The sequence below is a fragment of the Austrofundulus limnaeus genome, unplaced genomic scaffold (assembly GCF_001266775.1).
Source record: "Austrofundulus limnaeus strain Quisiro unplaced genomic scaffold, Austrofundulus_limnaeus-1.0 Scaffold31, whole genome shotgun sequence".
Classification (NCBI taxonomy): domain Eukaryota; kingdom Metazoa; phylum Chordata; class Actinopteri; order Cyprinodontiformes; family Rivulidae; genus Austrofundulus; species Austrofundulus limnaeus.
In genome coordinates, this window is record NW_013952433.1 from 1,414,792 (window position 1) to 1,427,785 (window position 12,994).

The 12,994-nt window shown below is 38.0% G+C and overlaps 1 protein-coding gene across 1 annotated transcript in view; it reads right to left on the reverse strand.

The window, feature by feature from the left end:
• Positions 1 to 4,027: 4,027 nt before the first annotated feature.
• pamr1b (peptidase domain containing associated with muscle regeneration 1b) overlaps positions 4,028 to 12,994 on the reverse strand; it is a 22,792-nt gene continuing 13,825 nt past the window's right edge. The window contains exons 7-14 of the mRNA XM_014005542.1: positions 9,783 to 9,953; positions 9,458 to 9,649; positions 7,956 to 8,798; positions 7,697 to 7,873; positions 7,350 to 7,416; positions 6,127 to 6,356; positions 5,145 to 5,503; positions 4,028 to 5,057 (exon numbers count right to left, since the gene is read on the reverse strand). Coding sequence (XP_013860996.1) covers positions 4,488 to 5,057; positions 5,145 to 5,503; positions 6,127 to 6,356; positions 7,350 to 7,416; positions 7,697 to 7,873; positions 7,956 to 8,798; positions 9,458 to 9,649; positions 9,783 to 9,953 — 2,609 coding nt within the window. The 3' untranslated portion in view covers positions 4,028 to 4,487. The remainder of the gene's footprint in view (positions 5,058 to 5,144; positions 5,504 to 6,126; positions 6,357 to 7,349; positions 7,417 to 7,696; positions 7,874 to 7,955; positions 8,799 to 9,457; positions 9,650 to 9,782; positions 9,954 to 12,994) is intronic.

Sequence of the window (12,994 nt, forward strand, 5' to 3'; positions counted from 1 at the left end):
GCTGTCTTCTTACTTCTTAAGTGATGCTTTATTTTACCCTCCCTCTCTCTCTCACTCACTCTGTTCACCTGCATCATTTTGCCCCAATTGCATTTCCAAAATTTGATCTGTATAAATGGTTTAGCTTTTGTGATAAGTCTAGATGGCAATTTTAACTCCTGAATTAAGGTTTAAAATTTATTCAAGATTTATTATAGGGACTTGGTCAGGCTGCAAGGAATCCTTTGATGCAAACTTAATTTAGCTTTAATTTGCCATCAGTATTAAAGAGTTTTAAGGGATGACAACTGGTCTCTCTCATTCTACTGAGAGGAAAAATATTAAAAATTAAAATAAAAAAAACATGTTTTGGGTGACTCAGTTGGTAGAGCTCTTGCCTCTCAGGAAGAATGCYGCTGCATCAAATCATTTCTGGATACAGTTTGCATGTTGTCTCTGTTCATGCTTGGGATTTCTCAGGGTACTCCTGTTTCCTCCCACAGACCAAAATCATGACTGTTAGTGAATGGTTGTTTGTCTCCATGAATCCTGTGATGGACTTGGGACCTGGTGTACCCCACCCCTCACAAAGTGACTGCTGGATAAGGGCACCTGTGACCAAGAAGAAGGGGATAAAATAGGATGGATGTTTGTTTTCCTCCTGCAATAAACCCTAAAACTAATCTTTCAAATGATTTTTTTAATTTAATTATTTCACAGGTTCCTCTTCAACATTATAACTATTAAAAGCTGATAACTCTAATGTTAAATATTTGGACTCAGACAGTTTTCATTTCTTTTTWATTTTAATAAACACTTGGAAAACATACAAATATGCCAGGTGCCGTTATGTTGAATCCTGCAAGCTGGAACAGCATCACGTCGCACGTCTATTTTAAAACCGTTTTTACACGAGGAGCAAGGTGTGACACTTTGACTCTTCTGCTCATTCTTTCATTCTCACAGTGTTCAGTTCACTGAAGTGACATAAATATTGTCATGAACTGACGAGCTTGTGCTTTATTGAAATTTGTTTTATTATCCCACCGACAAATAATTCGACTCATAAAACCACTAAAGGAACCACACAAACACTTCAGGGATGTTTCCTGCTGTCTGTTTCATTTTATGCTCTTTATTTCCTCTCCTGTAAGAGCTCCGTGTGAGCATCTGCACAGGTAATTTGGAGGCAAACAGTCACAGCTGTAAAGTACTTTATTGCTGCTCTGCTTCTATACTGTTTAAAGGCTAACCCATGTATGGATTAAGCAGATTTACATCAGTGCCATAAAAATGCTATGCATGTTGAAACACGCATGTGCGCTCTGCCTCCTTGCTGTTAAAAGCATGAGTGAATGTATGTTTTGTTTTGATTGTTGTGGACAAAAACTAAAGCTAATCCCAAGTATTAAAAGGAAAAAGTCCATGCCCCGTTTGGTATTTATGTACTGTATATCTGTGTTTATTATTAATATTTATACGCAAAATAGTCTTCAGATTTTTTTTTCTTGCAGGACCAGGTCATAAAAAACATTTAAAGTCAAGGTAAATGATGTGTATCCAGGAGGACTTTTGTAATACAATTGCATTGTAATTTCTTCACCACAGACATATTAGCTTCATAAATTCTGGATTTCACTGTAGGTTCATCTTACTATTTGGTCATTAATGTTTTTAAAGGTTAACCTTAAAAAGTTTTAAAAACAATCATAATAGTTTATCTTCTACCACTGGCAAACCTAAAACTTTTTTTTGGGAAGAAACAAAGAGGAGAGAGTTGGATTCAGAGAAATGTGACCATTCACATCAAACCAAGGATTAAGTACCAAAGTAGTATGTGGAGAAAAATTCAGACATTCTAATTAAAACGTTTGCAATAATTGGGATTTGTCAAAAATCTAACAAATAAATGCTTTGCCAATGTATTATTTGAATGAAATATTGTCTTAAAGATTTTTTTGAAGCCCTTTTTAAACAGTAACAATGAAATGCCTGATTTTGGGCATAAAACCATGCATATATAAATATTTTTTTTTCCTTGTGTGCTCACAAACCTTTTTTTTTCAGCTGGTAAATCTCAATATCCAAATATTGTTTGAGGTTTCCTCTTTAAAATAACATACAAATTCTCTATTAGAAAATACTAAAAGTAGGATTCAGACCAAATATTATTGTGAATAGCAAGACAAATAAAGGCATGTCTCTGGAACAGCTAATGATATCAGGATGAGCCAGGTATCACACACAAAAAAGCTTAGAAAGCAAGGAGTCTGAAAATTCCTGTTACATTAGAGTTGGTAATGGAGTTCCTCAGGGTTCAGTGCCAGGACCAATCGTCTTTACTTTACATGTGCTTCCATTAGGTAAATTCATTAAACAGTATGGGATAACTTTCCATTGTTATGCTGATGATACTTTTACATGAAACATGATGAATCCAGTAATTTGTTTACATGTTTAATGATGTTTTTGAATAATTATTGTTTTCAAGCATCCACATACTTGCCATCAAGTAAATAAAATGACATATTTTTAATATTTSCTTCAAGACAAAGATGGAAATCTGTCTTAGAAATCATGTTTAAGCTGTTTCCATCAAACAGACTATGAGCAAACCATGTTAAAGCAATTTTCAAGAAGAACTGAGGATGCACTCATATACATGCAAAAGGTAACCTGCACGTCTTTATAGGCACCATTAAGGCTCAGCAATAAATAAGATTTGGAAGGACCCATCAGATGTCTTATTATTGTTGCTCTTCCCTGCTTCAGTAAAACAACACTGAAACATATTTTGCATATATTACAGCCTCATTGCTTTATAGAAACAGTCAATGTGTTAAACTGCTTTCAGTCCAGAGCTGACTGAAGCAAATTGCCATCACGTAAAAATAAATATGTTATTTTGTAGGAATCAATATGTTTTTAGTACTATTTTAACTTTTAATTTTTCAGTGAAACAAGTGTTCCGTTAAGGTTTTGCAGGAGATTCCCTGACATAACGAATGTCCTTTTTTTTCAGGTCAGACCAGAATACTAATAATCAGTATGTGTTTGGATCCTTTGTGTTCACGCTGAGACCCAGCAGCTCAGCTGAGAAACTGGATGCAAACCTAAACATTCCATGTARGTCTTGTGTTAAGCATTCTGAACCCACTGCCTCTCCACTGCTAACTACACTCTCATGGTAACGTTTTCTCACCATTATCCCGGCCTGCTCTGAGGGATATGCTTCTTTTACAAGGACAGTCAGCCTTTGGTTGAGTGCTGTCCGTCTCTATTGATGATGCCCTGTGGGCTTACAGGGGCCTGTGAACAGACAGTCTCCCACCTCGAGTGGATGGGACTGTTTTCTGGGAAGCACAGGCTTGTGGTACATTCAACGTTGACTTAAAAAGAAGACAAAGAAGTCTTTGATAGATCATAACATAAAGGTAACAGTAAATGCAGTCTGTCATAAGTGATGTTCTGTTTTTTGTGTGTTAAGATTTTAGTCTTTTATGAGCTGGTGTTTAGTTGTACATCTTAATGGGACCTCAATTTTTGTGGAATTTACTCAAACGTGATGACTCAAAATCAAAAATGTCAAACCAGATGCTAGCAAATGCTACATTAGCTGCTTTTGCTAAGCCTTTTTTCTAGTACAGTAAACTTCACAGAACCTCATCAAATTTCTCTTAAAATCCTGGTCCTCGGAATTGTCTTCACCTTTACATAGTCACAGGTTTTTGAACACTTGCTTAAATTTATTTTTGTGTCAGTGTCTTCTGTATTTATTAGGACTTCATCTTCTCTGCAGCTTACTTGTTTTCCTTTAAACAGAGTTGTCTTGAAACTCAGCAGAACTCAAACAATGATCACATTTTATGTACTTGTTTTTTTTTTCAACATCAGTAAAATCAGCTCTGAATAGTGGAGGGAGTGAAAACAACTTGTTGAGCTTGAGGCTGAGGATGGAATTGATTTGTGAATAATATGCTCTGTCCTGTTCTGATTGGGATTCATCTTGTAACACATTTTTTTAGAGCACAAAGGGAAGAGAAGACTGTTAAATTTGTCACATATTTAGTGAAACATATTTGGACATGTTTGTATAATTAGTATTATAATTTGAGGAAGAAAAATTGCAGGTAAACTTTAACACTCCAAAGTTTCCTTTAATAAAAATGTCATATTTTATGTCTTTTGATACACTATGTACATCTTTTGCATTGTATCAATTCATATAATTCCGAGCATTGAAACAAACACTAAATACAATCCAAAAGATAAAGCTCAGCTGAAAGGTTTTATGATCATTTTCAAGTCTTTAACCTCTCACTGAGGCAGAAAAACTGAATTTTCAGATAAAAGGTGGATTCTGCTCATCTAATGTACTAACGCCCCCTTCAGTTTCAGCATTTTATTGTCCAGTGTTGCGCCTGCGTTCAGTCGGAAAATGCCCTTCTACATCAGATAATGGATAGAATAAATGCTCTGAAAAAGCACAAAGAAAGACTGGCGTGTTTTTATTTCATATTAGTCTGAATCCAGTCTTTGAAGTTAGCAACATGTGTGTAAACGGTGTAGAGTTCAGGATCACACTCCCCTTGGTCGTAGCCAAAGCTCACTAAACCCAGGAGTCGCCACAATCCTTTGTCGTTTCCGTGAATCTGAGAGGGCTTTGAGTTAGAGTTGGCCTGATTCTCAGAGAGGGCGGGGAGGACAAGGATTCCCCCAGTGTCAGAGGGACAAATGTTGGACGGTTTGTAGTCAGGCTTTTGGCTGGCGCAAAGCATATTGTCTGTAACACTGATTGACACACCATTACGAGCGTATTGCTGCTCACACGGGACGATATCAGCAAGGTGAACYAGCCCAACCCTTGCTTTCTCCTCAGGACCTAAACTGAAATCAGGAAGTGGAGACCAGCCGGTCACAAGTCCGTGACCAGATGTCTCCTGTTCTTCTTGGCCCTCTGGCAAACAGAGCGGCAGGACTTTTTCTCCAACCCTTGCCTTGTCAAACAGCTTGATCACCGCAATGTCCGAGTCGAGAATATTAGGGTCGTAGTTTGGATGCACAGCAATGGACAACGCCTGCGAGAGAAAGACACAGACTCACAATGCAAGTTTACTTCAAAGTGGATGAATAGAAAATAAAAACAAGACATCAAAAAAACGTACCCTCAAGTGCTGAAGACCTTTACTTTCTTTGCTGTCATCGCGATACTGCTTCCCAACCACCACCTTTATTGTGGCTGTATCCACAGGATACACCTTGCCCAGTTCTGTTACACAGTGAGCCGCAACCACCACACTTCTTTGGTTAACCAGAGCCCCACTGCAGACCAGCTGCCAGTCAGAAGCCTGATTTAGGATGTCACTTCTGGGTCTTCCGTTCTTCTTCACAGACCCTACCTGGCCGTTTGCCTTGGCCACCTTCATATCCGTGCCCTTGCTGGTGAGGCGGTAGATGGCTGCCAGCCAGGGCCAGTGAGTCTCGTCCGGCCTCTCTGGGTCAAAGGTTAGATGCTTCCCACACACTGCCAAAGGGAAGGTGAAAGGATGAGAGGTACGACTAAAATCAAAACATGGAGGGAAAGAAAAGCAAGAGTGGTTAGCTCTATAGGGTCAGTGTTGAGATCTGAGGGGTTGTTTGTGAATTTCCAGCTATTCTGAAGAATGCAAAAATGCAAATCAGTGGCACAAAGGAAAAAAAGTACACAAAACATCCAAAACCACAGCTGTGTGACATGTGTGAGTCTCTGACCGGAGGAAAGAACTATAGCACAGTTTTACATAAACAGCTTGTTGACAGCCTGCCAGCAAAATAAATACTTAACTTTTTATCCTTCAAACAACTAAAAAGAAAGACAAAAATTAATGAGAAGTGTTATACAACAAAGAAACATCGTCTCTACATTGATTCATTCATGAGAATTACWACAAAAGAACATTGGAAAACATTTTTATCACATTTGCTTCTTTATAAACCCATTTTTAATATTTAGAAGTTTGCTGATTCAAATGCAAAAGTAGTACAATAAGTCCAAACTTTGTTTAAATTATGTTATTAAAAGTGACTGTATTTATATGAAATGCTGCTGCTACTGGTCACAGAGTACAGTATATGTGCAGGTTATCAGTGGTCCTCTGCTGCCCTCACCTGGTGTACAGGAGACATGGCGCCCACTCCATTTCCCCGTCTGCAAGCAAGTGCGCCGAGGACTGCCAAAGTGGTGGTAAAACTGAGACGCACACTCATACTCTATATGTGTGTAAAGATGGTGGAAACCCTGGGGCAATTCGGGAAGCTCTGGGGGGGTTCTAGTGGGACCAGAAGACCAAAGCTGCTGGCCAGTTGTAGAAGAGAAGAGTTTGTGCAAAGGCGTCTTCCTGGGGGGGACAAAAGGGTCCAACATATACTGAATAAAAGGCTCTGGGACTGTAAACAAATGTTCTGTATGCCCTTTATTTAATTTTTAGTAAATACCAGCATGTATAACTGCACAGAAGTAATTTTTCTTGGAGCCTATCGGATGACATTAGATATAAAAAATTTATCCTGTGGCCAAGCAATAATAATGCATGGCCACGACATATTATGTTGTGGCCACAAAATAATTATTGCAATCATTTCTATGGAGAAACTTTTGATTGTTTAAATGGACAAATTCGAATGAATTTACTGTATTTATTCATGTATAATACTAGAAATTTAACACTTAAAATATACATAAAGTATGTGTGGGGTGGGGGTAGTATTATGCACAGGTTATTGATGATTAGATTTTTTTATGCTTTCTAAGCTCAAAAAATGATCGTATTATACTCAAGATCGTATCATACATGAATAAATRCAGTCATTTTATTTGAATACAAGAATGAATAACATACTCCAGTCAGTTACGTTGGGCATGAAGTAACTCTTAGCATTATATGTTGCAGCTACTGTATAAGACACAGGTGATGACTGGAGTTGTACTTGTCCAAAAAAGCTTTGTTTTCTTTTGTTGAAGCTCAAAACTCAAAACAGKCTCCTCTCTCCCACCGAGCCTTGGCTGCAGAAGGAGTCAGAGTTATGTTGTGTTCACGAACAGAGTAAAAAGGCTGTTTCCTGACACACGCCGAGGATGCTCWWTGTCATCTCATAAATAGCCTAATATGAAAAATGAACTGTTTTTCACCAAATAAGTGATGGTTAGGCTACCTTTAAACTGTTCAAAACAAAACAACCTATTCAAAGTCTGCATTTCTCACATGCTGCTCAAAATGATCTTGTGGCCACATAATAATAACTTGTGGCCACAAGATTTTTTTTTTCCCATTGTCACAGGGTGGGCACTTTTTTTCCCTATCACATTTATAGTAATGTTTTATAAAACGTACCTGGATGGTGCCCGTGGAGGCAGGACTTTATGTTTCACCAGCTCTGATACTTTTGGCTCTCGACATGCTGAAAACACATATAGTTTGTAATATGAAGATTCATAACATATTTCATGCAAACAAATCCCATTGATCTGAATGTAGCAACTAAACCAACCAGAGAAACTGATTTGGTCTAAAATATTTGATATTTCACACTACATGCAAATCAATTCCCAACTGGTTGTATTTTATTACCAGAGAACACTGAACTTGCTGTTAAACTATCAAAATGGTAATGTTATTTTAGTGTTGCTTAAACATTTTAATAAACGATTAAAATTACAACAAAAGATGAATGACAGTACCTCTGACACAGATGGGTTGTTTGCCACTCCATGTCCCACCTGGCTGACAGGTACGCCTCTTCTCACCACTCAGAGCGTAAGAGTGGTTGCACATGAACTCCACTGTTTCTGACTCCATCCCTGGCACCACCTGCTGGTAGCCATTGAACAGCCGAGGCAGAGGAGGACACTGCCTTTCTAATGAAGTGGAAAAAAGTTGCTATGAGTGAAGACAGACATGGAATTTATCCACTTTTGTATTTCTCCATTATGCTCTTACCAATGAAACTTTGATTAATTTCTCTCTCCTTTTCTTTTTCTTTTTCTTCCTTCTTTGTTTCCATCTCTGTTGTTTTTTCCCAGGATTCTCCACCAGTTTCGAACTTTTTAATAAATGTCTTTTCCTTTGATTTCCCAGTTTCCTCCTCTGCTCGATACAAGGTGTACTGTGTCACATTAACTCGAGTGGGAAAGACTTTTCTCCCTGAAGTTGGAGATTCAATGGTATTATTCTCTTTGTTTGTATCCTTTGAATCCTGTGTAACTGTGTTGTTCTTTGTCATATCCAGTTCAACTATTTCCACAGTGTTGCCACCGTCAGGTACGGCTGTCTTCAGCTTGGTTTCATTTGGACCAAACTTGTCTGGATCCCTTTTCCCATTGATCTGCTCCTCTTTTCTCTCCTTGTCCTCCTGTCCTTTGTCTTTTCTCACCACTGTCACTGTGGTGTTTGTCGTCCCTTTCTCCAAGTTAGAGTCTGAGCTGCCGCCTTTTTCCTCGGGTGGCTTTGTTGCTTCTGGTTCTTTCTCTTCAACTGTGTTCAGATTATGGTCTGGATCCACTTCATTTTTTCTGTCCTCTCTTGGCTCTTTTGACCCTGTACTTTTCTCCTCTAAGTCTCCTCCATCCCTGCCTTTATCCACAGCATTTTCTGGAGTGGTATATTTGTCTTCCACGTAGACTGGTGTTGTGCTCTCCAGACCAGAGTTGACATCTTTCCCACCAACATTTTCTATTTCTGTTGTATTTTGCTGTCTCCCTTGAGCTTTGGTGAACTCTTTGTCAGTATCTGTGTTTTTGCCCTTCTCTCTCTTTTTTTCAGCTTTGKTTAGTGTGTTGTTTACTGTGGATTAAATCAAAAGAAAGGATAAAACTCACTTATTCAATATTTTGAATTGCTGATTCCATACCGGTACTTAAGTTACCTAAATTTGCTCAACTCTTTTGACTGGTTTAATAAAGTGCCTGTGACATGCATGTCCTTCAAATACAAAAACAAAGAAAAAAACTTTATGTTTAAGAAACTTTGCATAATCCACAGGATTTTACCTGTTTTCTCACATAAATAAAACAAATTATTTTGAATTTGTCTCATCCAAAGTGAAACAGGAAGTGGCATAAAAGGGGAACTCTTTAAGAAAGCAAACTTTGGTCTGTGTTTATCAAAACAACTTCATTTGAACCCTAACTCTTCTTTCTTTGTGACTCAAAAAAGAATCTAAAGAAGCCAGATTATTCACAACAGTTTGTGTTGTTAGACACTGTAGCAATGTCCCTTTGTCATCACTTCCTATTACTGCACATGCAAATATCTCAACAACTGCTCAGATCAGCAGTGTGATTTTTTTTCAACATGATTTCAATGTTATTTTTCAAAAAATTCATTCATATTTCTTACAAGAAATTGATATCACGGCCACTTTAAATATTTTGTTTTTAACAAAAATAAATGACTATTTCACAGTATTTGTCATTTTTTTATGTAACGACATTCTGACTGACCTTTAGCGCAAACAGGAGGYGTCCCGCTCCAGGTATTGTTAGGAAGGCAGGTTCTCTGGGAGCCGCCAATGAGTTCATAGGGCTGGTGGCACAAATACTGAAGAGCAATGAGAACATCGTTGGGTCCATAAACTAAAAAGTGGTCACCGTTTCTTGGTTTGGATGGCAGAGTACAAACTCTTTCCACTGGCACTGGAGTGAAGGAAAGAAAAGCRWKTTTTTTTTTCCATAATCTGCACCATCTCTTGGACGTACAAAAATAGGCATGACTTCACAACTCTGCAGTGGTTTAAGAGAAGAAGGAACAAATCACGTTTCATCTTACCACACTCTGGGGCAGGAGCACTCCAGGTGCCGTCACTCAGGCAGATGGCAGTACGAAACCCCTGCAGCTCAAACCCTGGGTCGCAACGGTACTTGATGCGGGCACCGGAGTGATGAAACAGACCCTCTGTAGAACCATGTGTGGGCACTGGAGGCCTGCGGCATCCCAGCACTAAGTAAAAACACAGGCACGCATAGTTTGTTTATGGGCGCATGCTGCCGACATTTGCTTTTAATGAACCAAATGGTGGATGTTCACAAATACGTTGCACAAAAGATTTCAGGAGGCATTTCCTGCATACCTCAAAAATTGGTTTATTGTACATCCATGCTGTAAAAAAAAACCACACAAATACATCCATGGTGAGTTCATTGCTCTGTGACATTTTCAGGCTGGACAAAGCAAAACCTAGAAAAAAACTCAGCTAACTGTCCTTTGTTTTGAAAAGCTTTTTAAAAGATTTAAAAGCTTACCCTACTACCTCAGAGGCTCATTAGGCAATAATTTCACCCATCACAGTCAAGTGTGAACAGTTCACAGCAAGACGTTAACACATGGCTTGTTAAAGAGTTAGAAATAGATGCAAAACAAGAGCTGTAGTTAAAATGTACAATTTTCCACGGCTGTAAAAGAAGAGTTTATGAACTGAAGTAGCACAGTTTAGTACTGGGTTTGTGGAACGGTGTGAAACTGTGTCAGATAACACAACCCATTACAAAACAGAGTCATCCACGGGTACATTATGAACGTAACTTCAGTTATTTTAGAAAAAGTGTCCTGACTTCTAAACAGAAATTTAAATGCAACTGTAATAATAAATTAATAAAAGTAGTATTGTAGATGTTAGGTTTGCTTATATTGTTAATATGCCCATGATTAACAGAGTTTTTAGTAAATTTTTCACTCATAAACTAATTATATCTGGGGTCACAAGTTTCTGCAACTGCTATTTTGTGGGCCAGAAGCTAAAAAGACTGAAAACCTCTGCTCTGGAGCAGTGGTTCCCAAACTTTTTATCTTCTGACCCAAAAATATCCATGACAAAAACTTGTGACCCCAGATGTTACTGGTCTGAGTACACGAACTTCATTGATAACCCTAAAAACACAGATTTTTTGACAATCTAAACAGCTTGTACACAAATTTAAATACTTACTYATACTTATTTTGTGTTTTTGTAATAGTTATAGGGAAAATATTACATCAGCAATTACTTTATTACCCTTTAAATTTATTTATGGAGTTTATCCAAGGTGCTTCATGACCCATAATTGGGTCCCAAGCCCAACTTTGGGAACCAAAGTGCAGTGGTTCCCAAACTTTTCAGCTTTTGACACAAAATAACAGTAGCAGAAACCTGTGCCCCCAGATATTTTTGTATGATGAACATTTGTATCAGGTCAACTAAACATGGGCATAGTAACAATATTTTTTACTACATTTATCCATTTTAAATATACTAACCTCACCCCTTTGTAACAACTAAGGCAAAAATGTAATTAATTCAGAAAATCTTTTCAGGACCCCACCTTGATGTTTCGRGACCCCACTTTGGGTCCCGACCCCAACTTTGGGAAACACTGCTCTAGAGGATCATTGAGGAAAGCTTCTGTTGTTGGTGTAAGATGGATCAGATCCATGAAATACAGTCCGTGGCTTCGTAGCTGCAAACCCTCCTTGTATTCCAGGCATTTTTTGACACACAGCATTTCCAACCTTTGGTGTGTCGTGTTATTGGATGGAGAATGCCAGTGGTCAACCAAAACCTGAGTTACCCAAAGACGACCTTCTTCGAGTTTGTGCAAACAAAGCTGAAGCTGCCTGATTTGTTATTTCTTTACTTTTTTTTTTTTTTTTTTTTTTTTTTTTAGAGTAAGTCCACAGACATAATGAAATCCGTATGAAGTTATTGAGCTGGAATGCATGCTGTTCATTATGCCATATAACATGAGTTTTGGTCTCATCGTTCCTTTCGTTAAGGCTTTGGAAACTTTGTTGCACACTCCAAACCAAAACAGATTTGACTTTCAGGAAGATTAAACTTAGACAGACAAAGAAAGAAAGACAGTGAGGAGGAAAAGACTATATTTCTTTGCAAGAGATGGAAAGAGAGCAATTGCATGTCACTTTTTAGCTCAGGCTAACAGCAGATGACAAGTTAATTATTAGTGGCATGAAATATAGACAAAGTCAGGTTCATATTTTAAATTTTCCATTTGACTATAAGGCAGAAATGTAGACTTTATTTAGTATAATAATTTGAGACGCTGTCATTAATTCAGCTCTTTTTCTTTCAAATTAACATTTGATAATTCATGATGTGAATACAAATTACAAGGTGGCTCAGTTAATGGAAACACTAGTTACAGTGTTGGACAAATTTTGACTATTGTTTGCAGACTTAAAAAAACATTTCATAACAGAGGTAAGTACACTGTTCTCATGGGAGGTATATAAAACATAAAAACACGTTAGAGTTCAGACATTCATAAATTTAAGGGGAAAAAAATCAAACTCTAAAGAGGCTGCAGCCGCACCCTGAGGGAGCAGTACCTCACAGTGCAAAGTGGCCAGACAGCTTTAGGACGATGAAGAATGTTTTCAGAAACATGACATATTTTGCCTGCCAACGTTCCCCTTTTACTTCCCCCCCCCCCCCCATTCATTATCACTTCTATTTATCGCATTTCTCCGTCAACAGGGAGATGAGATCATACATTAATTATCTCCATTAATTCTGCTTCATTTCATGCAAACATATTTGTTAGGTGATCTTCTGGCTTTGCAGCCTCTCCGTTGAAACGTATTTTATAATTCTTGCAAACCACAGATGGGAGGGCGGCTGGTGTGAACTCGGTCCAGACCACAAACATTCCCCTTGCGAGAATGAATCACCRCCCGCCTCAGGGCAGCAGTGCTGGCGAAAAATAGGGGCTTTAAGGAAGATATCAGCTCTTGATAAATGCAMTGTAACTAGGTGTGTTTCTTTCCATTTGAAACACTAAATAGTTCAGGTATTTCATTGTGTCACTAATGTCTTTCAGATGCCACACGAGAGAGGAAACTGAAGTTATGAATACATTGAAAAAAATGGATTTTTGGATTTTTGGGTGTGGTAACATTTATTTAATTATTCTTTTAAATTTTACAAAAAAATCAACATTTCTAAACTACTAGAATTTACTAAATAAACAATACACATTATATTATAT